The 27,500-nt window shown below is 35.2% G+C and overlaps 3 protein-coding genes across 23 annotated transcripts in view; 1 reads left to right on the plus strand and 2 right to left on the minus strand.

Annotated features, from left to right (window-relative positions):
* Positions 1–1,583: 1,583 nt before the first annotated feature.
* On the minus strand, positions 1,584–11,747 carry tnfrsf13b (TNF receptor superfamily member 13B). Of its 2 annotated transcripts, XM_087275614.1 has the most exons (5): positions 11,358–11,747; positions 9,116–9,231; positions 6,400–6,516; positions 4,230–4,409; positions 1,584–2,102 (listed from the first exon to the last, which is right to left on the minus strand). In XM_087275614.1, exons 2-5 carry the CDS (start codon positions 9,228–9,230, stop codon positions 1,855–1,857), a joined length of 660 nt encoding a protein of 219 aa, XP_087131740.1. In that variant the 5' UTR covers position 9,231; positions 11,358–11,747; the 3' UTR covers positions 1,584–1,854. The 2 variants fall into 2 exon arrangements, with proteins under 2 accessions (XP_087131740.1, XP_087131739.1); XM_087275613.1 differs by lacking the exon at positions 11,358–11,747 and having other exon boundaries at positions 9,116–9,262.
* Positions 8,956–27,500, plus strand: part of slc39a11 (solute carrier family 39, member 11) — a 224,203-nt gene continuing 205,658 nt past the window's right edge. For 3 of the 19 annotated variants that reach the window (XM_087275584.1, XM_087275598.1, XM_087275603.1), the window contains exons 1-2: positions 8,956–9,219; positions 21,350–21,438. The gene's annotated coding sequence lies outside the window, so the exon portion shown is untranslated. Of the gene's footprint in view, positions 9,220–21,346; positions 21,439–27,500 lie in introns of all 19 variants that reach the window. The other 16 variants (XM_087275586.1, XM_087275593.1, XM_087275600.1 and 13 more) reach the window with 8 other exon arrangements.
* Positions 23,077–27,500, minus strand: part of sstr2a (somatostatin receptor 2a) — a 10,599-nt gene continuing 6,175 nt past the window's right edge. Inside the window, exons 2-3 of one of the 2 annotated variants that reach the window (XR_015503696.1) lie at positions 25,035–27,500; positions 23,077–23,941 (exon numbers count right to left, since the gene is read on the minus strand). The exon at positions 25,035–27,500 is cut by the window's right edge and continues 1,073 nt beyond it. Coding sequence is in view for 1 of the 2 variants with exons in the window: in XM_087275576.1 (XP_087131702.1) it covers positions 27,367–27,500 (134 nt within the window). In the remaining variant the exon portion in view is untranslated. Of the gene's footprint in view, positions 23,942–24,857 lie in introns of those variants that run through there. The other variant, XM_087275576.1, reaches the window with a different exon arrangement.

A 27,500-nucleotide genomic window follows, 5' to 3' on the forward strand; every position in this document is an offset into this window, starting at 1 on the left:
ATTCACATTTCTGTTTATCGTTCATTTAATTTTCCTTTATTAATCAGGGGTCGCCACAGTGGAATGAACCGCCAACTTATCCAGCATGTTTTACAAAGCGGATGCCTTTCTGTGTGCAACCCATCACTGGAAATCACCCATACACTCACATTCACACTCATACACTATGGACTATTTAGTTGATCAGTTCCCCTATAGTGCATGTGTTTAGACTGATGTAAACCGGAGCACCCTGAGGAAACCCACGCCAACCATGGGAGAACATGCAAACTCCACACAGAAACGCCAACTGGCCTAGCTCAAACCAGCGACGTTTTTGCTGTGAGGCCACAGTGCTAAGTTTGAGCCACCGTGCTACCGAATAGATGTATTATTTTTAGAAAAACACCCAAAATGCACTTTATTTTATCCATATCTTCAGTCAATGAGTCGGAAATCTTGACAAACCTCAGTGGTAACACTTCACCATAATGTTCCATTAGCTACTGTATTTACAAACGGTGAACAATACATTTATATCTGCGTTTATTCGTCTTTGTTCACCTTAAACTCACTGGCCACTTTATTAGGTACACCTGTCCAATTGCTCATTACTGCACATTCCTAATCTAATGCATTTCCGGCATGTAGACATGATCAAGAGGATCTGCTGCAGTTCAGAGCGAGCATCAGAATGGGGAAGAAACGGGATTTAAGTGACTGTGAACGTGGCATGGGTGTTGCAGCCAGACGTGCTGCTCTGAGTATTTCAGAAAGTGCTGATCTACTGGGATTTTCACGCACAACCATCTCTAGATGGAGAATGGTCCGACAAAGAGGAAATAAGTTAGCAACAATTATGAATATTATTTATTAAGTGACCCATTAATTGTGTTTTATTAATTTCTACCCCAATCCTAAACCTAGTTCTTACAGTAATTAAATCAACAGTAGTTATTGTTCTTCTGGCCACAGCTGTATCTCTTCTAGACTTTACCCTGAATGGCCAAAAGTTAACAATTATTAATATTAATTATTAAATTTCCCATTTATTGTGTTTCATTAATGTCTAGCCCAGTCATTAAAAAATGAATTAAGGCATTTACTTTATTAATAGTATTTTATTACAGCCTAGCGCAGGGGTGTCAAACTCAATTCCTGGAGGGCCGAAGCCCTGCACAGTCTAGTTCCAACCCTGCTCCAACACACTTACCTGTAGGTTTCAAACAAGCCTGAAGGACTCAATTAGTTTGATCAGGTGTGTTTAATTAGGGTTGGAAATAAACTGTGCAGAGCTGCGGCCCTCCAGGAACTGAGTTTGACACCTGTGGCCAACCCTACCTCAATCTGCTCCTCACAGTAATGTAGAACAGTTCCGACCGCAGCTGTATCCCTTCTTCACACTGAATGGCTGGAAGTTAATGGGAATTATTAATATAACTTATTCAATTACCCATTAAATTATAGTTTATTATTGTCTACCCCTAAACTAAGCCTCACAGTAATGTAAAAGTGGTCATTATACAGAGTATTATTAAATTACCAATTATATTAACGTCTATCCATAAATCAACCCTCACAGTAACGTAAATACAGTGATAATGCAGATTATTATTCATATTATTTATTAAATTTCACATTAAATTGTATTTTATTAATGTCCACCTCTAACTTAACCCTCACAGTAATGTAAAAGTCTTCATTATTGTTGTACACCATCACAAAAAAAATCAATATTGAGGAGTATCCACAGCCGTATCCCTTCTAGACTTGACCGACGTTCCCCCGAAGGTAAGCTACTATAATCTAGTGCCCTTAAAAGTGTTGTGTGCTGAATTAAACAGCACGCATGCTTCTGGGTTTCCTCAGAGTGTGTTAAAGGCTGGTTTGTGTGGGAGAGCAGATGATCCGCAGTGCTCCGCATTTATCCTGTGGGATCTGGACGCTCTCGGGATCCTGATCTCCGGCCTGTTGGAGGAGCGTGTGGGGTCTCGCCGTGTGCTCCGAGAAACAGTACACACAGGTCTCAGTGGCCCGCGGCCGGTCCTGAGGATGATGATGATGATGATGGTGCACGCTGCCCTCCTCCTGAGACACTTCATCAGACCCAGCCACCAGAGAATCTGCAGGAAACATCTCGGATTAATATTACGTGACCTGTTTATAACAGATTTGAGGTGAGTGGCTTGAGTGAGGAGGTATTTAAAAGCTCATTTAAAGCAGGAAACTTGTGTAAGGGAATAAACAGATATACATTTAATTAATGGATGATACAAGAGTCTCTGTCCTGCCTACATTTATGAGCGACAAAAGTCCATGTAGTGAATAAGCTCATGTGGTGTCCACTTCATTTCAATTTCCTTCTGCTTAGTCTTTGATTTAATAGAGGTCCCCACAGTGCAATGAACCGCCAACTATTCCAGCATATGTTTTATGCAGTGGATGCCTATCCAGCTGCAACCCAGCACTGGGAAACACACTCATCCACTACGGCCAATTTAGAAGATCAGTTCCCCTATAGCGCATGTGTTTGGACTGTGGGGGAATCCGGAGCACCCGGAGGAAACCCACGCCAACACTGGGGAGAACATGCAAACTCCACACAGAAACACCAACTGACCCCGCCGGGACTCGAACCAGTGACCTTCTTGCTGTGAGGTCACAGTGCTAACCACTGAGCCTCCAGATTGTGGATTTCTCTGCTTGCACTTTTTCTGTCAAGGGTTGACAGAAGTTTTTTCACTGAAGTAAACTGATTTTTCCTCCAGATTGTCTGATGAAGCATCTCGGGAGTCAGAACAGGCCGTTATCATATGTTCAGCAGGGTTTATCTACTCGCATCATTATCTGGTGTCAATAAACTGTACATTAACAATATAACACAATGCATGATGTAATATAAGGTCTGTCCTGATCCAGGTTGGATCCTTTCTTTCACTGATCCTCTTTCTTTCATCCTTGCTTTCTTTCTTTTTCATCTTTTCTTTTTACTTTCTTTTATTCTTTCTTTTTCTTTCATTTTTTTCTTGCTTTGTCTTCCACTTTTTCTTTTTCTTTGTTTTACACTTTCTTTTATCCTTTCAGTTTTTTCTCTTTCACTTTTTTCTTTCTTTTATCCCTTTACTTTCACTGATCCTCTTTCTTTGATCCTTTCTTTCTTTCTTTCTTTCTTTCTTTCTTTCTGTTTTTCACTTTTTTCTTTTTCATCCTTTTTCTTTGATTGTTTCTTTCACTTCCTTTATTTGATACTTACTTTTTCTTGTTTTCTCTTTTCTTTTTTATCCTTTCTCATTTATCCTTTTCTTTATTCTTTCTTTCACTTTCTTACTTTTTTGATCGTCTTTCACTTTCTTATGTCCTCTTTCTTTCATGCTGCCTTTCTTTTTTCTTTCGCTTTTATCCTTTTTTAAAAACTTTACTTTAATTTTTTTGTTTTATCCTTTCGTTCTTTTGCTTTTTCTCTTCTTTCTTTTATCCTGCATTTCTTTCTTTTTCACTTTCATCCATTCACCTTTTCTTTGATCGTTTTTTACATTCTTTATTTTTCCTCTCTCACTTTTTTCTTTTATACTTCTATCCTTTTCTTTCATCCTTCTTTTCTTTCCTTCTTTCTTTGATCCCTTCTTTCTTTTTCTTTGTCTTTTTCATCCTTTCTTTTCCTTTCTTTCACCTTTTCTTTCTTTCATTCTTTTTTGCTTTTTCTTTGATTGTTTTTCATTTTCTTTTATTCGTTCCTTCATCCTTTCTTTCACTTTCTTCCTTTTTTGATCGTTTTTCACTTTCTTTCCTCTTTCTTTCATCCTACCTTTCTTTCTTCATTTCTTTTATTTTATTTTATCTTTTACTTTCTTAATTTTCTTTTATCGTTTTCACTTTCGTTTATCCTTTATTTTACTTTTTTCTTTCATATTTTCACTTTCTTTCGTCCTTTATTCCATTCACCTTTTCCTTGATCGTTTTTTACTTCATCCTTCCTTTCTCTTTCACCTTTTTCTTTCTTTTATCCTTTTTCTATCACTTTCTTTGATCCTTTCTTTCACTTTATTTATTTGGTCTTTTCCTTCACTTTCGTTCTTTTATTCTTTCTCTTTCGCTTTTTTCATCCTTTTTCATTTTTTCTTTTTCTTTCTTTCTCTCTCTTTCATACATTTATTTACATTCATTTATTTATTTATTTATTTATCTTTATTACATTTCTTTTTTTTTTTGTTAATGCTATATTAGTAAGAGTGCCCCATCATTGACCTGACCTTCAGATGTCTGTTGTTTGTGCTCGTCTGGGATCTGTGTGTGTTTGTTTCTCCTCATCAGCAGCGTCAGCACAGCAGCACTCAAGCTGAACATGAGCACCGTCACACACACACCGAGCAGCGCGTACAGCAGCAGCGGAGAGCCGCTCACAGTGCGCCCTCTGCCGGTCACCGGCGGGTCTGAGGAACGGAACACACAGCACAGTCAGGTGCACGAAGTAACTTAGCATAAAGAATCACATTGACAGGGTAGCAGTACAGCCGACTCTTACTAAACACTCCGAAATCAGGAGGATATACTGGGCTACTCTCACCGAACAGCGTCGTGACAAGTTCTTTCATTACCAAACAGTATATAACTGAACTGACACTGTTTTGATTGATAATCTTCTATGTGAAGCTGCTTTGACACAATCTACACTGTAAAAGCGCTATAGAAATAAAGATGAGTTGAATTGAATTATATTCCCAACAACTGCATCAGATAGGATACTAGGCTGTTTTTTCAAGGCATCTATATTTTATATTATGTAATATATATATATATATATATATATATATATATATATATATATATATATATATATATATATATATATATATATATCCACACGTACACACACACCCACCAGGCACTTTATTAGGTACACCTACAGAGAATGGTCTGAAATAGAGCAAATATGCAGTGAGCGGCAGTTCTGTGGGCGCAAATGCCTTGATGTTAGAGGTCAGAGGAGAATGGCCAGACTGGTTCCAGCTGATAGAAAGGCAACAGTAACTCAAATAAGCACTCGTTAAAACCGAGCTCTGCAGAAGAGCATCTCTGAACACACAACACGTCCAACCTTGAGGCGGATGGGCTACAGCAGCAGAAGAGCACACCGGGTGCCGCTCCTGTCAGCTAAGAACAGGAAACTGAGGCTACAATTCACACAGACTCACCAAAACTGGACAATAGAAGATTGGAGAAACGTTGCTGCTCTGATGAGTCTCCATGCTCGGCTCACAATTTGGCCTCAACAACATGAAAGCATGGATCATCCTGCCTTGTATTGACTGGCATCATGGATGTGCAGCCGACAAATCTGCAGCAACTGTGTGATGCCATCATGTCAACATGGAGCAAAATCTCTGAGGAATATTTTCAGCAGCTTGTTGAATCTCTGCCACAAAGGATTAAGACAGTCCTGAAGGCAAAAGGGGTCCAACCCGATACTAGTAAGGTGTACCTAATAAAGTGGCCATGTGTGTATGTATGTATATATATATATAATTTTATTCACCCATTTATTTATGCTTTTGAATTGCATTATGGGACTTTTTTAATTTCCTTTTTAACATTTTCATTAGTTTTTAGTCTTTCCCTGTTTCAAGGTCATTCTCTCTATTTTATTATTTTAATCACAGCTGCACTGTAAAAACAATCTTTCATCCAACTTTTAACCTTGAAATGTTTGAAAAAGTGACTTAATAACATTTTGAATAGTTTAAGAGTTCTGTTGTTGTTGTTGTTGTTGTTGTTGTTATGAGAAAGCATTAATGTAAGACCATTATCTATGTTTATTTACTCTATTTTATTGAACTGTAAAACATTCGGTGAAGAATTTTGTAGACTTTCCCCACTGAACTATTTTAATTACTACTTATTGTTTATTAATTATTTATAGTTTACATCTGATTTTTATTTTTTTATTTTTTGCTGCAATAGTCAGAATTACTCGGTGAACAGAAGTTACCTCAGTCTTGTTTATTCATTCATTCATTCATTTTCTTTTCGGCTTAGTCCCTTTATTAATCTGGTGTCACCACAGCAGAATGAACCGCCAACTTATCCAGCATATGTTTTACACAGCGGATGACCTTCGAGCTGCAGCCCTTTATTGGCAAACACCCATACACACTCACTCACACACACTCATACACTACAGACAATTTAGCTTACCCAATTCCCCTATAGCGCATGTGTTTGGACTTGTGGGGGAAACCAGAGGAAACCCACACAAACATGGGGAGAACATGCAAACTCCACACAGAAATGCCCACTGACCCATGCAGCCTGGGTTCGAACAAGCGACCTTCTTGCTGTGAGGCGAATGTGCTACCCACTGCACATCAATAATGTGATAGTGTGATCTGTTCTAGAGAGCACATGTAGTGTGTCGTGACTCACCGCTGCAGATGTGTTCACAGGCCGGCGTGTGAGTCCCGCACAGATCAGAACACTGCAGACATTTCTTCAGCAGCGCATCATAAAACTGACCCGACACCGCTCTGCATCTCCACACCTCTGAAAACACACAGCACAACTCACAAGCTGTTGCAGAAAGATCAAGATTCTATACCGTCAATCAAAAAGGGGGGAAAACGCAGTAAATATAAGTAATGTAATGTGTGTTTATATAGCGCATTTATCTGTTCATACACCCAAAGCGCTTCACAATCATGAGGGGGGGGGGGTCTCTCCACTCCACCACCAGTGTGCAGCTTGAATTGGATGATGCACCGGCAGCCACAGGACTAAGTGCTTCACCACACTCCAGCTATAAGTGGAGTGGAGAGACGGTGATAGAGCCAATTCGGTGGATGGGGATGATTTGGAGGTCATGATGGGTAAGGGCTGAGGAACGGGGTTTGGCCAGGACATTACACCCCTACTCTTTATCAGAAGTGCCATGAGAGTTTTAATGAGCACAGCGAGTCAGGAGGTCGTAAATGTACTAAAAATAAAGTAAAAGTACACATTTTAAAAACTACTTAACGTACAAGAAAAAGTAAACACGTACTGTGAAGTAGTCACTGCAGGATTAAGGAAAAAAACAGTAAAATTACTCACACCCAATAAATTTACACTATATACACTGTTCAAAGTACAATTCCTGAGAAATAAATCACTCAGTTAAAGCAGGGGTGACCAGCCATGTTCCTGGAGATCTGCAGTCCTGCAGCTTTCAAGCCTCAGACCGGCCCACCTCAGTTCACGACTGACTATAGTAAAATAAGGTCATTACCCATTGAGTTTCTAATGACACGATCACGTCTTTTTAAAGGACACAGCTGCTTTAGGACCTCAAATGTTTTTCAAAAATATGAGAACGTTAAAGGGTTAAAAAAAATCTTCAACACTATTCTTTAAAACATCACAAGGCGCTTTCCTGCATATTCTGTGCAGAACTCTTTATAGATATCCAGTCCTTTGTAAAGGTGGTCAAACAAAAAATAAAAATAAAATATGTACACCTACATAAGTAACTCAAACAGTACTATATGTCTTAACACTAAAAATGAAAAAATAAATAAGTTATTTACTCAGGTTAGATTTGAACTCAGGTCAGCGGCTTGATGACGTAACGTGCTGACCACTGCACCACAAATTTCTGCGTCTGGAATTATATTGATCGCTTAATCTGTTTCTTCCCTCTTTAGATTTCTAATCAAGTTATGTCAGATTTATGCACATTATTAATGTAGTTAATCATCTGATTTTCGTTGAGCAGGTTCATATTAATGATTGGAATTATATTCACTAAGGTGCTTTTATTTATTTTTTTATTTATTTATTTTTTGCAAAAAACAGTTGACAAGTTTGTAGCAATATTTTTTTACAAAACAGAATATGAATTACATTGTCAAAGAAAAGAGATACGAGAGAGAAAGAATAAAGAACATGATATAAACTTGAGGAAAGACATTTAAGAGTCAAGAACAGTACATAAATTAAAGTCATTACGAAATGAAATAGTTCTGTTTGCTTTCTTATTTTTAGATAATGAAATTAATTGTATATAATGACTAATTTAAAAAAAAAAAAAAAAAACCCAGGAAAATATGGTTTAGTATTAGTAAATTTGCATTTGTGGATATGGAATTTACAAAGAAAATAAATTAAATTTATTACAAAACAAGCATTTCTCTTAGTAGGGGCAGATTCATAATAACCAAAAGTAATTTCTTTAAAAGTAACAGAAACATCTTGTTGTATATTATCATTAATAAATAATCCAAAATGTTTCCAAAATCGTGCAACATAATTACACTCCCTAAACAAATGAAAAACAGTTTCAGTATGAAATTGACAAAATGAACATTTTACATCAATATTAGAATTAAACTTTTTCAAAAATGGTTTGATGGGATAAAATTTGTTGATCAATTTAAAAGACACTTCTTTGACCTTGTTGGTGAGAAAATATTTTTGATGCAAAGACCATATTTTTTCCCATATCAAATCTCTATAGATATTAATCCAATAAGAGATTACAGGGGACAATGCAGCAACTTCTTCAATAAAAAGACATCTAATTTTGTAATTTCTATCTTTTTTTGTTTGAAAAACAAATTTTACCTATTAACGTTTCTGTCGGATCAGAAAGGTACACTTTTTTTAGGAGGGAGATGAATGCTACTTTTAAAGCGCATAGTAATTCCTGATGTTATTATTCACTAAGGTGCTGCTGATTCGGGTCGAGTGATAATTACGTCATCATTACCCTGCAGGCTGCATTTTGCTTACAGGGCTGGGAGAAAATAGACAAAAAGAGCAGAGCTGCGGCAAAGTAATGAATAAAAAGAGTGAGGCTATAGTCAAAAAAATTTATAAATAAAAAAAGTGCGAGTGCCTCGCGGCCAAAAAAACAGACCAACCCACCGGGAATTCTCCCGGTCCTCCCGATTAGCCAATCAGGGCCTGGTCGCAGCCCATATCAGACACACCTGCCTGTAATCATCCAGTGAAGTCCATGAGCTCCTAGTTAATTGGTTCAGGTGTGTTTGAGCGGAGTTGGAACTCTCTCGGAAGGCAGATCTCCAGGACTAGGGTTGAGCACCTCTGAGTTACACTCATGTGAGTATTTGTCATTCTTTACTTTACACCACTGTCCGTCACTTACCGCAGTATTCAGCGCACTGTTTGTGAGGCTCGGGCTCCGCGCAGCGAAGATCGCAGGACACACACTTTATCAGCAGCCGGTCCATAAACTGTCCATCCGCACAGGTGTGTGTCATCCTTTAACACACACACACTGTTTCACCACAGTGAACACACCAGCACAACACACTCTTTTAACACAGTGAATGAGTCACAGATGACTAACAGGGTCAGTGATTGACTCAAACTTCTGCTATTAATGAAACAAACCTCTAAGTGTTAATAATTGGACAGTTAAGTTTAATGTTTCATGGTTCTTGTCAGTGAAATGTGGATTTCTTGTTGAGCTGGATGGTTAATCAACATGCAGAGGCAATAAAATGGGTTATTTATGGGTTCCTCTCATATTTATGGGAAACATTTCAGTAGCTTTGACAATCAGGGATGCATATTAAAATGAAATTAAACTAAACCATATATGATACCACATGTGTATACATGCATACATATACACACACACACACACACACACACACACACATATATATATATATATATATATATATATATATATATATATGTATATGTGTGTGTATGTATGTATGTGTGTGTGTGTGTGTGTGTGTGTGTGTGTGTGTGTGTGTGTGTGTATATATGTATATATATATATATATATATATATATATATGTATGTATGTATATGTGTGTATATATATATATATATGCATGCATGCATTTTTTTTATTTCTCTTTGCTATTTGTCCTTATTGTGACCTATTTAGAATAAAGTATCATCTTTGGATGTGATGTACTTTTAGCAAAAATGTCCATATATGTGAACTTGTGGTCCCAATTTACATAAAACACTTTTTCCTTGCTGTTTTTTGAATGCATATGTAACAAATATTTTTGAAAATGTTTTGACTATCAGAGAGTAAAAACAATTACTTTTTTTTTTTTAATTACCATTTTGGACGGTTAAAATAGTGTTTGGGACATTTCATATGCTGCAAAACAGTTGCAGGATGACTCTGTGTGTCTGTAACAAAATATAAAACGTTCAACACATTTTAAACGGCCACTTAAGAGCTTGTATATATCACTTACCTCTAAGCTGCTACTTTGCACTTTTGCCATACTGCACCTAATTGCACTACAATAAATACCTCAACTTGGTCATATTCTGGAACAATAGGATATATGGTAATTGTTCACAGTTTATTATTGTCTATTTATTTAATTTATCTTGTACTATATTAGTTAAATGTTTAGTTTATGTCTAGTGTGTGTCATATTTTTGTTTTTAAATTGCACATTGGAGTATGGGAGAAACGCAATTTCAGTCTGCTGTGTCATGTACTGTTGCATGGTTTGATTGACAATAAAGTTGACTTGACTTGATTTTATTTTATTTTTAAAAAAATATTTCCCAAATGATGTTAAACAGATTCAGGAAATGTTCACAGTATGTCTGATAATATTTTTTTTCTGGAGAAAGTCTGATTTGTTTTATTTCGCCTAGAGTGAAAGCAGTTTTTAATTTTTTAAACACCATTTTCAGGACAAAATTATTAGCCTCTTTAAGCTATTATTTTCCTGATAGTCTACAGAACAAACCATCATTATACAATAACTTACCTAATTATCCTAACCTGCCTAGTTAACCTAATTAACCTAGTGAAGCCTTTAAATGTCACTTGATGCTGTGTAGAAGTGTCATGAAGAAAATCTATTATCTGTCATCATAAATCAGTTATTAGAGATGAGTTACTAAAACTTATGTTGAGAAATGTGTTGCAGAAATATCTGATCTCTGTTAAACAGAATTGGGGGAAAAATAGTAGTATATTATTACTAAACCAAAAGCTGATATAACAATATAAAAAATATTAAATTTAAAAAAAAAATACCCAAACACCAAAAACGAATACTGAAATATACAAATAAAGTTTTATTTATAATGTTTTAGAATATATTGTAATAATTTGTTTTTATATAATTTATTTATCCTTTGATTTAGTTGACGGACACTGAATGAAGAACAGAAAATATTGAGTGTGATGATTTAAATTATATAGATTTTTATAAGCACATTCTGCTTTACACTGTAAGCCGAACATGAGCAACACAAAGATCTGTATTAATAATTTAAAACAGCTCGTACATGTCCTGAATAATCTCCATATTATAAACATCTTAATATTTAAACTCCGGCTAGTTTCTTGTAAAATGAGAGACAGTAATTGACAAGAATGAGCTCTTACCTCCAGTCAGAGTGAAGACATGAGCCGTCTGGAAACTGCGCGAGTTGTTGAGTTTAGTCTTGTGTGTGTGTGAGATTTGACTAAAACCACACTCTCGGTCTCAGGAGATGCTGCTGTTGCTTTTGTCAAGCACATCTCATTTTAACTACTAAACAGTTGCAGCAGTGATGAATATGAACACGATGATCATTTTACAGCTAGAAGAGACGCACAAATGAAGATTGACGCTGAGCAGATTAAAGAGTTCTTAAAGATGAAGCTAATTCTGCATTGAAAACATGTTGGGTTAAATATGGACCCAACAATTAGTTCCAGTTTGCATGTGTCCTCCGGGTGCTCTGGTTTCCCCCACAGCCCAAACACATGCGCTATAGGGCAATTGATTAACTAAATTGGATGTAGTGTGTGTGGGTGTTTCCCAGTACTGGGTTGCAGCTGGAGGGGTATCCTCTGCATAAAACATATGTTGAAATAATTGGCGGTTCATTCCACTGTGGAGGCCCCTGATAAATAAGTGACTAAGCCGAAGGAAAATGAATACATTTAAATGACTTTTTCAACCCAGCTGTTGGGTTTGTCCATATTTGATCCAGTGTTGGGTTTAAAATGACCCGGCATTTTTTAAATTTGCTAATTGCATCTAAACTCAAGGTGTTGTTGTTTGCCTAGAAAACATCTACCGGCTCTGCCGAGTGAATTCACAAGCTTTGTGTCCTCCAGAACCTCAGGTTTTGCTAATGAACTACACTTTATTTAATAAAAAAAAAAAAAAACACTTTAACCCAACAGTTTTTAGAACATATTTAATACAAAATATTTGGTCATTTTGGTTTATTATTATTATTATTATTATTATTATTACTACTACACTCTAGAAATGCTGGGTTGTCATAACCCAATATTGGTTATCCAATACTGAGCAGACGCACAACGTAATAAGACATTATTATTAGGTTGGATTTAGGTCGTGAGCATCTAGGACAATGTTATTCTGACCTCCAATAATGATGTCAAATGACGTTGATATTTGGTTGATTTTAGGTTGTTAGAAAGTGACCAAAATTCAACATGGAGCCAACATCTTAAACCAACGTCATATTGATGTCAAATACTGACATTTATTCATCGGGTATGGCAACCAAAATCCAACGTCTAATAGACGTCATAGTGGAAACGTCCACACAACGTCAAGCTGTAACCTCATTAGACGTTGATATTTGGTTGATTTTTAGGTTGCATTGGAGAGTAACCAAAATGCAGCGTGTGTCATTGGACATTGTCACCTGTTATGTCAGCTTGGCCTCAGGTTCTGACGTCAACCTGGTTTTCATTTCCCATAAAAATGCTACGTCCCATGACATTGGGGTACAACGTCTATCTGATGTCATGTTGATGTCTTGTGTTTGCTGAGTATTAATAATAGTTAATTAAATTCAAATGACTTTATTACCCAAAAGCTGGGTTTGTACATTTTTAAAAAATCTAATATTGGTTTAACAATTGGTTTAACAAGTATGTTTTGTGTAATAATAATAATAATAATAATAATAATATACCAACTAATAGAAATATAGAAATATTCTGTATTAAATATGTATATTCTGTATTAATATATTCTGTATTAAATACTGGTTCAACACAGTATTTGGTTAGAAAAATGCTGGTTTAATCCAAAATATTAAATAGTTTTTTGTGTGCAATACTATTACTGGGTTGTCACAACTCATTGTTGGGTGAATTATGAATAAGTCATACATTTTGTTTAATAAAAAAGTAAATAAAATCTATATTAATTTTTATAAACGTATTTGACTATAACATTGGGTTACAACAACCAAATAAGCAAATTTGTGTGCATTTTTTATTATTATTTTTTTTAATCCGTTCTTACCTTTTAGGTAATGTAGGGTTGCTTATATGGGTAAAGTGTCCTACTCGAGGGGCCTCAGAGCTTTGGACCGCTTCTTTACTTCGCTTGGATATTTATTTGGGGTCAGTAGGATTTTTAAAATGTTTTAAAATAAAAATACAATAAAAATTGTGAAATTTTATTGCACTATTAAATAACTTTAATTAATTACAGTGATTTGTATCATGAATTTTCAGCTTTAGTCTTCAGAATCACTAATCTCTAATATTAATTATTATTATTTTATTATTATTATTAAAATTATTATTGTTATTATTATTATCGTTGTTGTTGCAGTTTATTATTATTAATAATAATATTATCGTTGTTGTTGCAGTTTATTATTATGATTATTATTATTATTATTTTATTATTATTATAATTATTATTATTATTATCGTTGTTGCTGTTGTTTATTATTATTATTAAAATTATCGTTGTTGTTGCAGTTTATTATTATGATTATTATTATTATTATTGTTATTATTATTATTATTATCGTTGTTGTTGCTGTTGTTTATTATTATTATTAAAATTATCGTTGTTGTTGCAGTTTATTATTATGATTATTATTATTATTGTTATTATTATTATTATCGTTGTTGTTGCTGTTGTTTATTATTATTGTTGTTATTACTGTTGTTAGTGGTAATAGTAATAAAAGTCGTCAATGACGAGAGTAATTTATTTTGAAATTATATAGGTGTGAACAAACATTACTGGATCACATTTTACAAAGAAATCAAAGTCAAATTTTTTGTTTGGTTGTTTGTGTGTGAAATGTTTTGCCGATCTGAATTTTCCGAGGTTTCGAGCACCACTAAATCATGCAAAGTGTTTGCGTTTTGTTGCGCGGCATCTATAGACGCGCAGTAATGGCCGATGTTTCCAGCTGAGCGCTCTCGTGACTCCACTAAATGACTCGAGGAGCATAAATGTAGACGCGTTTTCCTCGGGGGAACCATCGCTCAAGTTTTCTATCAAAAGATGAATATTTTACCGCGTGTCACCGACTTTTCCCGCCACAGTGACACAAAATCGCCACAGTTTGCTCAATCGCAGAGTCATGCTGGCGTGCACGAGCCGAAACCGATGAAAACCAGCCGAGCGCGTCCCCGCAGCTGCAGCGCCGCTAATAGACCTCTAATAGTAGTTGTGTGTTTCGTAGAGCACCTACAGAAACTATTATTAGTGTGTGTGTTAGAGAGAGAGAGAGAGAGGATGACAGTGCACTGGGAGTCAGCGCCCAGTGAAGCTGAACACGCACACACACACACAGATGCACAGGAAGTCATATCACACACGCACACCTGTGACTCCTCGTCTGTTTTCATTGTGTGTCAGTCAGAGAAATCATCCTGCACACGAGAAATGAGTGATCGAGATAGTAAAGTTATTAATCTTATGGTTAGCACTGTTGCATCACGGCAAGACGTGCAGTTTGCATGTTCTCCCCGTGTTGGCGTGGGTTTCCCCCACAGTCCAAACACAAGCACTAGGGGAATTGAAGAACTATGGCCGTAGTGAATGAGTGTGCATTTCCCAGTACTGGGTTGCAGCTGGAAGGGCGTCCACTGTGTAAAATGTATGCAATAATTGGCGGTTCATTCCACAGTGGCAACCCATGATTTATCAGGGACTAAGCTGCAGGAAATTGAATGAAAGTCATGACATATTTTTATGTCAGTCATCACTTATTAATAAGTTCAGCCTTATTTTATTAAGCTAAAGCAGTTTTAAGTTAGTTTAATGTAATTAAAGCTAAAATGACCGATAAGGATAATTTAATTCAACTTAAAAAATTCAGGTCAACAGTTTTTCTTAGACGTAATTATATTTTAAAATGCACTTAAAATTGATGCTCATTCATACAACATAAATAGTGAATTAGAAATGCGTGTCATCAGTTTCTATAAAGCCACACAAACACAAGTCAGTGTTCACACATCAGCGTTTATTAATAATATTCGTAGATGAATGTAATGCACTTCATTCTGCTCAACAACACTGAAAGAGGTCGGCAGGTCACGCGTTTCTCCACAGTCGTCAATTATTACAGGTCATGAGCATGATGTATTTCATATACAAGCCAAACAGATCCAAAGAGCTCAGTTCAGCAGGTTTTGAATGTGAAATAAAGCTGGACTGGACGGCAGAGGGAGACATCGTGCAACAATAAGACTGAAGGAAAGCGCGGGGGAATCTGATGTCTCATTATATACAGTAAATCTGACTCGATTCAAGCGATTTAAAATTCTGGCAACCTGTAGATTATTTTAAAGACATAAATTATAAAGGAAATAGTTAATTTAGATTAAAACTGAGGGTCATTATTTATTTGTTTATTACTTTTTGTATTTGTTTGTTTAGATTATTTATTGTATTTTATTATTATTATTATTTTACTTTTGTATGTAGAGTTTGCATATTTTATCTTTTATTAATTGTTCTATAAATGTTTGTCGAACTACTTTTCTCACTGGTGTACATTGGGATTGATTTTTATCATGTTGTAAACATTTTTTTTTAATCCAGACACGTTGAAACACAAATGCATACATATAACTAATTATGCAGTTATTAATATGCAATCATACACTGTTAAATAAAAAAAAAAAAAAAATGCTGGATTCCACACAATTCCCTCATGCTATCCCAACACAAATCGATTAACTTCATTGTTTTTGCAAATTTAAGTGGGATGAACATCAAACAATTCAATTGAGCTGAATCATCACAATTCTTGAATTTTTTTTTGGGACAATTTAAATAAGTTGTTTGAACAACCAGCATATTTATTTATTTTATTTATTTATTTATTATTAAGTGTTAAAATTATTAAACTGCAGTTGCATCTCACGAATAACATCTTATAGTTTGGCTAAGTTGCAAAAGCACTTTGCATTTAAAGGCTTTGTTTATTAACAATGAAAACAAATTAAACTTATGCAGTCTTTATAAATCTCAGTAATATTAATATCAATATTTAATATGCACTAAAATTAAAAGTTGTATAATATTAGTTAATATGACCAAACAATAAAATGCACTGGATGCATTAAATTATTAATTGAATTAAATCCACTTAAATCGGCTTATAATAGTGTAAAACAGTAAGTTAGCAATATAATTTAATATGGTTTTACCAAACAGATTAACATGTTGACTTATTGATCATATAAATTAAAGCAGTACAATATAAATAGAACCTTTTATCAATATTCTGCTTCATATATGCATTAACTAATGTTAACAAATCAGAAATAAATGACCAATACACTGCAAAAATGCTTTTTAAATAAGTTTTTGTCTTGTTTCTAGTCTAAATATTAAATCAAGACAATATATTGTATTGTTTTAGAACATTACGAGTCGAAAATTGAAATTAAACTGACTTAAATTTGCTTAAAGTGAAATATTAAGTTAGAAACATGATTAATTAAGGTTAATGTGTTTTACAAACATATTCTGACTTATTGAGTTTATTATTTGTACAGTACAATATAGATAAAATCTTGTATTAATATTCTGGTTTATATATGGAACTAACTTAGGTTATTAAATGAGAGATTTACATGATTAATAACCTGCAAAAAAGGATTTTCTTACGAGTTTTGGCCCTTTTTCTTGCCCAAATATATATATATATATATATATATATATATATATATATATATATATATATATATATATATATATATATATATATATATATATATATATATATATATATATATATATATATATATAAAAACATTTATGATCATTTTCTAGACAAATACACTATATTGAGTAACTTTTAGAAATAAGTCAAAATTAAGTGAGTTTTTGCTTAAAACAAGCAAAATAATTAAGTTTTTGTTGCAAAATAAGATTATTTTACTTCAATTGCAGAATATATCGCCTGTTTTAATGGGAAAAATCACAAGTTAACATTTCTGAGCTAAACTATACATTTGTTTACATAAAAACTTAATTTTGACATTTCTAAACTCACACTTGTAGATATTCAGACTAAAAACAATGCAACAACTCTAAGTAAGATGAATTTTCACTGTGCAAACCTCATGTTTCTAACTTATTTTGTGTTATACAAGCAGTTTAAGTCAGTTTATTGTCATTTTAAGTAAAAAGTAAAGTCCTCCTAAGCCAGGGATGTCCAAACTCAGTCCTGGAGGGCCGATATCCTGCATATTTCAGTTCCAACCCCAATTAAACACACCTGAACCAGCTAATCAAGCTCTTTAGGTATAATACAAACTTCCAAGGAGGTGTTGAAGAAAGTTGTAGCTAAAATATGCAGGACGCCGGCCCTCCAGAACCGAGTTTGGACACCTCTGTCTTAAGCCATGTGTTAACATTAGTTAATGGATTAACTATCATAAACAGCAGTTTTATAGAGGTTGAAATAGCCTTAAGGTTAATATGTGTTCATGTGCATGCTATTTTACTAACATTATACAGCGTTTGATATGAACTTCAACCAAGTTTAATAAATCCTATTAAAAGTAAAGTATTTCTTCTAGTTAAGTTCATGTTAACTAATGCAGCGAACACCACTGAAACCTTCCTGTAAAGTGTTATCGCTCTAATAAAATGTGTTTTCAGCTTAAAGAGAAGCGGTGGCTTTGTACAATTTAATTAAAACACATTCAGGCTTTCTCCACACCGGCAGCGGTCGAAGAATCATTTAATTAGAGCCGAGGATTATTCTGCTTGAGTGCATTGCCATAAATTGGGTCCTGGAAATAAATAAGTGGGCCAGAATTGAGCTGTAGGAGGTTATAGGAACCGAGGGAGCGACAGACGCACGTCAACACTTTGCTATATACTGAAGGAAAAAGAGAAACACGAGCTTCATTTTAGAAGAAGGTGAGGATGAGTCAGTCTTCATCACACATCTTAGATGTGTCGTGTTAAAATAATGCGAATGCTTTTTCAGACGTGACGTTTAAGACTAAAGCAATGATCCGGATACATTTAGAAATGCCTTTTTCTATATATAATTTAATAATATAGGTTTAAGTTATGATTAACTTATTAGATATAATTAGATAACAATCATTTATAATAAGCTGCTTAATGTTGCTCCTAAAATTTAAGACTGATTTATAGGTCTGCGTGGAGTGCATGCTTGTCTACCCTCCCGTTTTTCCTGGGATTCTCCCGTATTTTACAGTTCTATCCAGCTATCATCCTGTGCATGTCACATTTAGACTAGGAGCACTAGCAGTGGGTGGGGCTTATATCACAAGTTTGTTAGGAGACCTCCAAGTGGTCGGGGCGTATATCGCAAGTACATTTGGAGGACTCCAAGAGGGGCTTGCTCTGTGGTAGGTTGGGTTAAGGCTAGAAGGGTTACTGGTGCAGCTACTGAGCATGTGCTCAATATGATGTCATATTTGTCTGTTAATAAAACGCATTAGCCTATTCTAAGGGGTAGTGGTTTGGGTTAGGTTTAGATGTTAATAAAACACATTTGGTTACTATAAAGCAAGGGTGTCAAACTCAATTCCTGGAGGGCCGAAGCCCTGCACAGTTTAGTTCCAACCCTGCTCCAACACACTTACCTGTAGGTTTCAAACAAGCCTGCAGGACTCAATTAGTTTGATCAGGTGTGTTTAATTAGGGTTGGAACTTTACTCTGCAGAGCTGCGGCCCTCCAGGAACTGAGTTTGACACCTGTGCTATAAAGGGTAGGTTTAGGGATGGGATAGGTGTAGATATCAAAACACAATAGGCTAGACTTATCAGTCATGCACAAGACATTAAATAAACCAATCAAAAGTCCCAGGATGTTTGTTAAGCCCACTTGGAGTTTAAGTCCCACCCATGTGGAGCTGACTCTTTATACTGAACTCCTGGGTTAAGCTTGAACGCGTCCTAATTCAGTATTGGCACCTTGTGGACAAAATGAGTAGTGCAAGTACAATTCAACATCAAATCAAGACGGATGTACAGTAGTCTATACATGCTGTTAAGATCAAGAAATGTGCATCACATGCACTGCACATGTACACTAGTGTCACATTAAAACTGAAGTACACTTTGGGCTTTAAGGATCAGTAACTTCCTGAAAATTTACCTCCTTTTCATCGAACATGTTTCACCTAGAAATTTAATCCTCCACTTGGTCCAAACATGTTTGAGTATCTTCCATTTAACACAAAGGTAGATATGTTGAAGAATGTTGGAAAGCAGCAGCCATTGACTTGCATAGTATTTCTGTTCCTACTATGGGTGTGACTATAGCAGCTGCTTTCCAACATCCTTCAGAATTTCTTGTTGCGCTCAACAACAGAAACTAATTAAGTGTTACAGTGAGAATTTTTATTTGTAACTTTTTTATTTTTGGCTGAACTATCACTTTAATTGCTTTCTTTAGTCAAAAATAAATAAATAAATAAATAAATAAAAAGGATTTTTGAGGAAAGCATGCATGCTATTTCTCCATAAAGTGGACTTTAACGGTGCCCTTAATTTCTAAAATGCAGATTCAAATAAGGCTCCCAAGGAGGAATAAGGGTCTTATTTAAAGAAACTAGATTAAACTAACATTTTTAACATTGCTTAACCACAAAAGCTTGCATCCCAGAGCTAGTGCCGTACATGTTTTGGTAGTTAAAAGTACTTATTTTGGTTTTAATTCTATGAAAACTGATCGTTTCTCTATAACCCAGCAGGCACACGACGTCACACAGACGTAAAATTGACGTTGGACTCCAATGTCAAACTATTTGAATTTTGGTTGTATATGAAAATCGGGTTGATGTCAGAACCCAACGTCAAAATGATTACACAACATAAAACCAAGCACAGATAAACGTCTACTGATGTTCAGGGGAGTAGCGGACATTTTAAAAGTGTGTGGGGGGGACAGCTGTAGGCCTATGAGATCCAAGATTTTATGTTCATAATTATTAATCACCCGTTTCTTAATGGTCTTACTCTTAAAGTGAGGGGGATGTATTCCCCCCCCCTTGCTACGCCCCTGCTGATGTTAGACTTAGACATTGTATTGATGTCATATCATGATGTTCAGCTGATGTTGGATTTTGTTTATTGCCACAGCCTAAAACCAACCAAAAATCAACGCCAACTAACTTCGGTAATTGACGTCAGTAAATTGACGTTAATTTTTGTTCTCCTGTTGTCAACCAAAATAGAACTAAAGATCAACGTCATATCACATTGGGCTCTATTTTAAGGATCTAGGTGCAAAGTCTAAAGCGCATGGCACATGGCATGTTCTCTTAATGAGTTCTGGGTGTGTTTTGAGCATAACCTGCATTAAACCAATCAGAGTCTCGTCTCTCATTCCCTTTAAGAGTCAGTTGTGTCGCTCCATGGTGTATTTGCTATTTACATGGCGACTTTGAGTGTAAAAACTGAATGCTTCACTAGTGAGAAAACGGTTAAACAGAGCATCTGCAGCACGAGGATAAAGAACGAGCCTCCTCCATTCAGCCACTACTTTCTCTACTCCTTTACTTTGGTGGAGTGAGGAAACTGTGGAAGCTCACTCCACTGAACACATCCATTTAGTTTATTTTAAGCGCAAAGATTTGATCCAAAACCATTTCTAAATTCAGCTCTAATCTTCATTATTATTGTTCATTAATTCCTTTGCTGAATTGTGCTCCATTATATCCAAACTCACGTCTTGTTGTTATGCCCCATATGCTGATGCAGACGTCTCCAAAACCCCACAGCTGGACACATCTACACTTGTTTTTAATAAAAAAATATATAAATATGCATATAATACTACTAATAATATTTTAGCAATGCAAATTATCATTATTTACTATGAAAACAATTTGATTAAAAACATGAAAATTAGGGTTGAAAATTAGCAGCAAATCACGCCAAACATATCTTGCACCTTATTTCGCTGGGTGTACGATGGGGCCCAATGTGTTCCTACTGGGAATTTATTACTTTGAGTAAATCTCTTGTAACTTGGAACCGTTAAGTTGACTTAATCTTTAAACATCCACAGTTCATTAACTTAATTTTAAGGAGACTTGTTTACTCTTATTTTAAAAGCACAGTTTACTTAAACAATCCTATTCCTCAGCAGGAGTGTTCCTGAACGTCCACTATATGGAGAAATCCAGGACCGTTTTCCTCAAACCTTCAATTCCTTTGGACTGAATGGATGACAAGGTGGTGAGTAAATTATCAAGATTGTTTTAAAGTGAACTAATCCTTAAAGCACACACACACACACACACACACACACACACTGCTGCCTGATGGTCGAAGGCACACAGAACTGAACTCAAAATACATGACAAACACTGATAATCAGTCATCAATACTGCAAAACTAGAAACAAACAAAATCCAGGCATGAACTCAATCACCTTAAACTGTAACATCACTTTTTTTTTTTTTTGGCCCTTAGAAATCAGACTACAGTAAACAAGTTCATCCTGAACCGTTTTAGCCCTTCGCAAATGATCAAAAACCCCTCAAAACGGGATAGAGCTGAATATGTTCTGCTGATGCCAGCTCTGTATTTACATATTATACATAAACATGGCGTTTTATTTACAAGCGTACAATAGTGGGTGAACCGATCGTACATTCAGGTGGAGGGTTTATTGTTAAAGCTCTATGAATGAACGCACACGGCTTCATCTCTCATTCTGCGTCTTTTTGAGTGATTATTTTAAGGCACTTGCTGCGTCGTTTAGTTTGTCCTCGGAGCGATGTGAGTGATTCATTGTCACTATGAAGCAGTCTATGTGACTGGACGCATTGATCACTATTATGGATAAAGGCTGTACATCTTTCGTTTTGTAATGAGGTATATATTCAACACGTTGAGAAGATGTTCTTGTTTGAATACTTGTCTTGTAATAATAAATGAACCATATGGCCTCATTATTATGACCGAGGCGAGTAAACAACATCAGCAATGAAGGTGGTTTTGCATCTCATTTGCCAGCTCATGAATATTAATGAAGTACAGCCATTTGTTTACTTCAACAACAATTAGAAGATGATAACAGTTTTAAATAAGTCAATTTCTAATAAAAAAAATAGGTAACACTTTTTATAGTTTGTTTATATTATTTAAACTATCACGAAGCAATATTCTGCAGCATTGATTAAATTTATGCAATGGCAGTTTTAACAACATTTTGTATGTGTATGTATGTGTGTATGTATGTTTTTGTATATATATGTATATATATGTGTATATATGTGTGTGTATATATATATATATATATATATGTGTGTGTGTATGTATGTGTGATATATATATGTATGTATGTATGTGTGTATGTGTGTATGTGTGTATGTGTGTATGTATATGTATGTATATGTATGTGTATATATATGTATGTATATGTATGTGTATATATATGTATGTATATGTATGTGTATATATATATGTGTATATATATGTGTATATATATATATATATATATATATATATATATATATATATATATATATATATATATATATATATATATATATATATATATATATATATATATATATATATATATTATATTTTTATCTGAAGCTTTGTAAAACGCAATAAACTATTGAAGCTTGTTCCTTCCATTTGAGTAAAAAAAAAAGTTGATTGCAGCTTTTTATCTCAAATTTTTGACTCAGTTTTCTGAAAACAAAAAATAAATGTGCAATTACCATAAAGTATCAACTTTGGGGTTCAAATTGCGTAATATTATTAATCTTGAAATTTTGAGGTGAAAAAAAGAGATGCTAACTTAAAAATGTGTTATTTTTAACTACAAATTGTGAAATATTAAGATTAAAAGTCCTAGAATTTTCTTTTTTTTCTTTTTTTTTTTTTACAGTCCTTGGCAGCAACAAGTTTCCATAATGAACTAACATGAACAAATAATAAACAATTTGATTGGATTTTAATCTAACATTCCAGCCTGATCTCACGAGAAAACGTAAGTATTTTACGTTTTGCCAGTTTAGTGGCTAATTTGTACGAGTTCAGTCGTACGAATTGGTACGATTTTAAAAAGGAGGCGTGGCACCTGACCCAACCCTAACCCCAACCATCATTGGGGGATAATCAAATCGTACTAAATTGTACGAATTAGATCGTACGAATTCATATGAATTAGCCACTAAATGAAAAAGTTACGAATTGCCGTGAGATTGTTGAACATTCGCAACGATGCTTATAAAAAATATATTACTTCTTTTTTTTTTTGTTCATTAGTAATGCATTAAAGCTGCCTTTCCAATGTCGTGATACGCTCCCTTGTTGCAGTTGCACAGAAATATCAGTGATTGCTGTGTTTATTTATTTTTTCTTGCGTCTTAGATCTTCCAGTGTGTCTGACGAAAAAATAAAATTCTTGCAAGAAAATTCAAAAACTTGCAATTACCAGAAATAAAATCGAAATTTTGGGGTTAAAATTGCGTAGTATTTTAACTTTTGCAATTCTAAATGGAAAAAGTCACGATAACAAGATGTTGACTCAATTGTGTGACAAAATTAAGATAAAACATCTTAAAATGGTATTTTTACAGTCCTTGGCAGCAGCAAATTTCCATAATGAACATAAGCAATTTGATTGGATTTTAACCTAACATTCGCAATAATGCTTAAAAAATATAATAGTCTTATTTTTTTATTTCACGTCCAGCAATGCATTATAGCCGCCTTTCCACTGCACACATTCGAACACGACTTCTGGAAAACGCCCCCTTGTGGCAGTCACATGGACTTTTCAGTGATGTCGTGCCCCATAGGAGAGAAGCTGATTCTTGCAGTGTCCGAAATAAAGGCCCGTGCCTAAAAGCAAGTGCCTTTATTCTCAGTTTTTTCAAAAAATAGGATAAAGACCCAGACTATTTCTTATTTCGTGCACACAGACCTGCTTGGACATCACTGGAATACATCACATGCGATCGCAGACGGTCTCGTCGCAGGAGTTCAAATATTTCAACATATCCGCAGCTCAAATCGCATCTGAATGGGAACTCCACAGACTGCTCTCCATTGGAAATGAATGACTTCCGGTCTGTCGCTTGTCGTGTGCAGTGGAAAGGCGGATTAACTATTAATGATAGCCTATTGGGACATGCTATTGATTAAAAAAAAAAAAAAACTATCTAAAAAGCACAACTCACAATTGATTCCTATAGAACTCAGATTTATAATGTTATTAAGGTAACAATCTTTTAAAAAGCACAAAAACACACACATATCTGCATAAAATATTGAATTTATATCATACTTAAATTTAATATCTTTTTTTTTTCTCAGTGCATGAATCGTGTTTTATCATGTGACGCTGTGTAAATGGATATCTGGCCAAAATGAGGCAGCCTACACCATTTTTAATGCCTGGAAAATGTTGATTAGGCAGCTTTGCTAAGTTTTGTAACAGAGCTCAACTTTCTCTCCTCCCCCACTGCACTGAACACTATGTCAAGTATGTTTGCTCTACCAAAATAAAACTCTACTGGGAACCCGAGGAGAAATAATACGAGGGAAGATTCTTAAATGTAAACAAGATATAAGCAGACGGCGACCATCGTTCACTAAATAAACAGCAAATAAATAGGCCACAGAAATGTACATCTATTTTTTTTTTTTTACTTTCAGGAATATTCATTGATGCCCGTTTAAAAATATCCTGTCAAAAGTATCACTCACTAATCTTGCATTCAACATCACACACACGCATACACAAAAGCCTTGAATAATAATATTAAGAGGCTTTTAACAAGCATATCTTGGCCTTGTTTTTTTTCAACAGAAGGCTTGAGACTAAAATAATGTTTACCTAATGAGGGCCATGATCTTGAATTGGCACTAAAGAGAAGTTTGGCACTGAAGTGAATGAATAAACACACAATATTGACACCAATTAAGAGTTATTTACAGTAAATGACATTCGGATCCTCATCGCTTACAATGGACCGATCAGAAACCCAAACTGACATGAGCAATTCCAGCGTTCTGGATGTGACATTTGAGGTAAAATCTCAAAATATTAACTCAGAGAGAGCATATGTTAATGATATATTGAAAGATCTGTTTATATTTTCCACAACAACTTGCCACAGAGTAGGGTTGCAAGGTTTAGGCAATACTATGGCTCTGAAATACTGCTGTTGCCTCTGTAGTTTGGAAACGGTAGTATGATCATTGTGTTCTAATAGATAATGTTGCATGTGGAACAGAAGAGTCACAGTATATACAAATAAAACACAACATCTGTACAAATAAGTACATATAATTTCTCAATAATAAGGGAATTATGAATTAAATTCAAGTATTGTAACATTTTAAAATAAAGTATTTGTGACCGTTTGCTTTATTTTGTAGATTTGTGTCTACAGTAGTGCGATACTATTCGGTATTTTGATACTTCAGCTGGTATAGTATCGTGGTATTGTGACACCTCTACCACTGGGGATCAGAAAAATATCAATCTGTAACATATTAGGGTTGTTACGATACTGGAATTCGGTACCTGTCGGTACTGAAATATTAAATTTGTCCATTTACCGCTAGCATTTGCAAGTAGGTATCACTGAGACCTCCAAGTTGGTTGGGTGACCTCCAAGCTGGATGGATTTGATCACAAGATTTGTGAACTAAAACCTGTAAAGGCATTTTTACTTTCTACTTAGAGCTGCACGATTCTGGCTAAAACTCTCGCATTTTTTTTTTCGTTTGTTGCTTAAAATAAAGATCACGATTTTCTCACCATTCTGTAGATGTAAAATAAAGGTATGGTAAAAACAAACATATGGCACAGCATCGATTAATAATATTATGTGTAGGTCTACTGGTTTCTATAAATAATTCTATTCTACTTATAATGATTCTGATGTTGAATTATGATGTTTGAGATATATGCTTGCAATCTGTCATATTAGACAACTCACTGGTAAATTCAAACATTTGTCATTATCAGATTATATTCAACAATATATATGCTGGAGTAGTTATAGTGACATTGTAAACATTTATTTTCATGCACAACTGTGGGTTCACTATGAAAGAACACATATCAAATGCTTGTCGTAATCATAACTCTATAATGTGATATGATCATTTAAATGAAGTGCACACTTTCGGTTTCATTTTGACTGCTAAGTGTTGTTCATACTTCGCACGCGGCTCCCAAACGATCCCTCTGTGTCACAAACTCAATATTATTTACAACTGTGTTACCTGTTACTCGCAACATATGCAGGTTCTGTTCACTAAAGTAGACGCGCGTGCGCCTGTCACTAAGTAGAGCGCGCGCGCGCCCTCTCTGTGATAACAGCTCACGCCACGTGTGATTTCCCAATCGCGAAAACATCATTGTATTAAAACAAAAATGACATTTTTAGGTGAATTATACCTTGTAAATACAGCATGTGACTCAATCAACATCATTTAGAGGTGTCAATGTCAATGAGCAACGTGTGTGAAACAATGAAAAGACTCGTGCAGCCGCCTTTTCTTCTCTCCTGAACTTGAAAATATGATTGGCAGAATCGTAGAAACGCTGGATTAAGATCGTCTACATCAGGGGTGTCAAACTCCATTCCTGGAGGGCCGAAGCCCTGCACAGTTTAGTTCCAACCCTGCTCCCACACACACTTACCTGTAGGTTTCAAACAAGCCTGAAGGACTCAATTAGTTTGATCAGGTGTGTTAAATTAGGGTTGGAACTAAATTGTGCAGAGCTGTGGCCCTCCAGGAACTGAGTTTGACACCTGTGGTCTAGGGGGTCGAATAGAGATCGCGATCTTTTTACGATTAATTGTGCAGCTCTATTTCTACTAATAAGCACTGCCCACTAAATTGTGTATTAAACTGAGTGCATGCTACAGTAATAGAGAGAATTTTCAATGAATGCCACAGCTATAGCGAGCTCCCATTAAAAGCATTCTGCCTTGAAGATACCTGAAGATCTCTCTGGTTATCTCTTCTTCAAATTCACACCACAGGGATGACATTTGCATGGAATTGCTCATGTGGTTTGGGTGGCCATCGCAAATAAACATTTACTTTAAATACAATAAATCTCACCTGCAGATAAGAGTTTCTGACAGGTCATTTGTTAATGTCTAAGACAGAATCTCCTCAGATAGTCGTCTGCAGATCTCCATTGAGCAGCGCGGCGTTATGCGTTTCCGTCATGATATCGTTGACCATTCGTGTCCTGTCCTGTCGGCTGTCGCTTCGGTCGATCTCATCCAATCCCCCGACTCTTTTCA

Source organism: Danio rerio, chromosome 12 (assembly GCF_052040795.2).
Source record: "Danio rerio strain M-AB ecotype USA chromosome 12, GRCz13ab, whole genome shotgun sequence".
Classification (NCBI taxonomy): domain Eukaryota; kingdom Metazoa; phylum Chordata; class Actinopteri; order Cypriniformes; family Danionidae; genus Danio; species Danio rerio.